Raw genomic sequence first — 3839 nt, forward strand, 5'->3', positions numbered from 1 at the left:
CTGTAGGGTGGGGCTCAAAGGAGTCAGTGTGCTAAAATTTCTTCATTTTCCTTGTTAAGAATCAGAGGTGCTAGTTTCAAATCCTTTTTAGTCTGAAATCTGTATGCTAGATATTGAATAAGGTGGTTTTATTGTTTTTTGTCACTTTGAATAATATTTCTGTTCATGTTAAAAACAAAATCAACTCTCTGTATAAATATATCAGGTGACCGTTAAGGCCCATGGGCCTCTTGTTAAACCTAACCTCAATAATGTTAACCTACAATATGTCCTACGAGCAGGGGATATAAATTCCACAAATTTGCTTGTTATGTTACATGCATGGCTGATTATATTACATTAGAGAATTTCCCTGTAAAATTTAAATGGGTTTGCTTTACGGTAATGATTTTATCTGCAATATTACAAGGGAGTCATTATTTATTAAAATGTATACTGGGCTAGTTTAATTCCTAGTATCGTATTTCTGCAGGAACAGCTTTTTAGGTCACCTGAGCTTTAGCTCAAGTGACCTATTGCTATCCGTTTTCGTCCGTCGTCGTCCGTCGTCCGTTAACATTTTACATTTCAAACTTAAAGTCAAGTTCTGCTGGGCCGATTGAACTGAAAGTTGGTAGGAATGATCGCCTCATGGTCCTGACAAAGTGTTGTTATTTTTCGGGTCGATCAGAAATCCAATATGGCCGCCACGGCCGCCATTTTGAAAAACTATTTCAAACTTAAAGTCAAGTTCTGCTAGGCCGATTGAACTGAAACTTTGTAGGAATGATCAGCTCATGGTCCTGACAAAGTGTTGTTATTTTTCGGGTCAATCAGAAATACAATTTGGCTGCCATGGCCGCTATTTTGCTACTAAATTCTAATAGGCCGATCTCACTTTAAATTGGTCTAGGAATGATCAGCTCATGGTCCTGACAAAGTTAAGTTAACATTATACTATTTTTTACTCAAATTGGTACATATTTCAACAAAAAAAAAAAATACTGTAGACTCAGGTGACTGTTAAGGCCCATGGGCCTCTTGTTAATTTCCTCATCTGATACTCACACTGGTAGTCTGTCTGTTTGCCTAGATGTTTATGTTACATTTACAAGGTCTGTTAAGTTTAGGGTCATTCTTTTTAAATCTTGAATTTCGCAGAACCAATTAACATGTCCTGATGCTAACTAACTTCAGAACAATTATTGGCATAAAGCTCAAATTTGGTATGTGGTTTATTGTCTAAGATCAAGTTACTGCTGCTTAAATGGCAGTACTGAGCTCAGACTTGGTATTTGGGGACACCTAGCTGTGAGGAAAAAAATTTGATTCATTTTGAATGTAGTTTGTCTAACACTAATGTCACTGTTTTTACACCAAGGAGAAGGTTCAACGAAGAAGATATATAGATAATATAGCTCCTTCTATGGAATGAAAAAACATTTATCATTGTCACCCGTTCGTGATGATATGTAGTTGATAATTAGTATTTGAAAATTCAACTCCTCATGACTACATAATACAAAACTTGTTCACAAGTTGTCTCATGTAAACACTTATACAAGTTTATTGTTTAATTTTCTACGCAAACATAAGATGGCAGCTATTAAAAGGAAGGTAGACTTGTCAAACCTCTCCTCTCACTGTAAACAACTGGCTTTATTACACTCATTGTATGCATGTATTATATGCTTCAGTTGTCACGCATATAAAAGGATAATTAATTTTTTACTTCAATACAGATTTTGTTTTCAACTTATACATGTACTTGATAACTCATCACTGCAGTCTGTATCTATACCATTGCCTTTAAATTTATTTTATGTAATACCAGCTACAGAAAGTGTCTGCTGGGCACTGCACATTCTAATTGAAATAATTACATTACAATATACTAGTAATAAATGAGTCCTACAGTCTGAACTCCCTCACATTTTGTTAACCCATGCATTATATTACCTGGTAACTTTTATTAAATAGTCTTCAATGGCTGGAAACATGATACCAGATAAACCTTATTAGGCATGCATATTGAAAAAATGATACATCTTCTAAATCAATAAAATCAACAACCCTCCGGCCTCAATATATATTTATATAACAAGAATCAGAATTCAAAATTGTTATGAGACCTGATTTTGATAGATGGATGGTTTTGAAGAGAATACTAGAATATGAAAAAAATATCCTTTGAGAATAAAATTTAAAGATTACTTTGCATTCATTGAACCCTAATTAAGCCACATTGTAAGCCTTTGGTCCCATTACAGAAACAAAGTACATAGATTTGGTTGTGTGTGTCTACTGGTTGTTTTAACAACATATCAAGTCTAAAACCTGTTAGGACATATTTATTTGAAGAAATAAGTATGACACTGGTGACCTGTACCAAAAAGGTCATTCATTTATACAATCATCTTATGATTAAAAGCTCTAATTATGCATATGAAAATTAAAAAAATCAACTGGTATCAATTAAAGTGAAACATGTTGAATCAGATTCAGATAAATGGATTTTGTTGTACCTGTAATTGTTTAATGGTTGTTTATATGTGTTGTAGTTGTGCCCCACATCACAGATGCCATACAGGAATGGGTAGAACGGGTGGCCAAGATACCAGTAGACGGGGACAATACACAGCCAGAAGTCTGTATAGTGGAGGTATGCTGATAAGAAACCCAGATCATTCATAGGATTAATGAGCATTGCATATACATGATTTCACCATCACACATACTGTCAGACATGTGCTCAAATAAAAATATTCTTTTCACACAGTTTAAGCTATGTCCAAATGAAAGAGCTAATATTTCCAAGATAACACCACCCTCTATAAAAGAATAGTTGCCAGGCTATAATAAAAGATATAAATTCTGTGGCAGACGTGCTATGCTATACATTTTTAGCTCAACTGTGGCAGACGTGCTATGCTATTATTCTATTATGGCCCTTTCCCGAGGGAACTGTTCTCTTATAGTGTTGTCTGGGGAGGTATAGTGCCCGAGCTGTTAGGCTAAAAATGTATAGCATAGCACGTCTGCCACAGGCGAGCTAAAAATGTATAGCATAGCACGTCTGCCACAGAATTTATATCTTTTAGTATAGCCTGGCAACTATTCTTTTATAGAGGGTGGTGTTATCTTGGAAATATTAGCTCTTTCATAAATTCTGTGGCAGACANATTGCTGAGCCTCTGCAAAGCAATCGGCATTCCCGGTCCCGAATCTCGAAGCCATTTTGGCAGACGACAACAATGAACTGAAAGTAGAATATGTACAGCGCCCCCTAGGAGAAGGGGCGCAACTCTTGGCGTCACGCTACTTTTCCCGCAGTCTCAGCGGTCCAAAAAAAAGGTATAGTGCCCATCTCCAGGTATAGTTCCCGTCGTCAAGGGCGGATGCTAACTATACCAAATAGAGCAAGGGTAGTTATCCAGTAGCTATCCTAGTAATTATCATGTGATGTACTAAACATTTTTAGCTCACCTGTGCATGTGGCAGACGTGCTATGCTATACATTTTTAGCTCTCCTGTGGCAGACGTGCTATGCTATACATTTTTAGCTCGCCTGTGGCAGACGTGCTATGCTATACATTTTTAGGTCACCTGAGACAAAGTCTCAAGTGACCTATTGCGATCGCCTTTTGTCCGTCGTCTTCCGTCGTCCGTTGTGCGTCCGTAAACAATTTACATTTTCGACTTCTTCTCCAAAACCGCTGAACCAATTTCAATGAAATTTTGCAGGGACCTTCCATGGACAAAGGTCAACAAAAACAGTTGCGGGTTTAGTCCTAAGCCCCCAGGGGTCTGAGGGGCGGGGCCAAAAAGGGTCAAATTGACTAAAATTTCAAAAATCTTCT

General features: G+C 37.0%; 1 protein-coding gene across 1 annotated transcript in view; it reads left to right on the forward strand.

Moving 5' to 3' along the window:
• The window catches only part of LOC110454308 (CTP synthase 1-like), a 35912-nt gene that overhangs the window by 11841 nt on the left and 20232 nt on the right, over window positions 1–3839 (forward strand). Inside the window, exon 4 of the mRNA XM_021503753.1 lies at window positions 2541–2641. Coding sequence (XP_021359428.1) covers window positions 2541–2641 — 101 coding nt within the window. The remainder of the gene's footprint in view (window positions 1–2540; window positions 2642–3839) is intronic.

Source organism: Mizuhopecten yessoensis, unplaced genomic scaffold (assembly GCF_002113885.1).
Source record: "Mizuhopecten yessoensis strain PY_sf001 unplaced genomic scaffold, ASM211388v2 scaffold7763, whole genome shotgun sequence".
Classification (NCBI taxonomy): domain Eukaryota; kingdom Metazoa; phylum Mollusca; class Bivalvia; order Pectinida; family Pectinidae; genus Mizuhopecten; species Mizuhopecten yessoensis.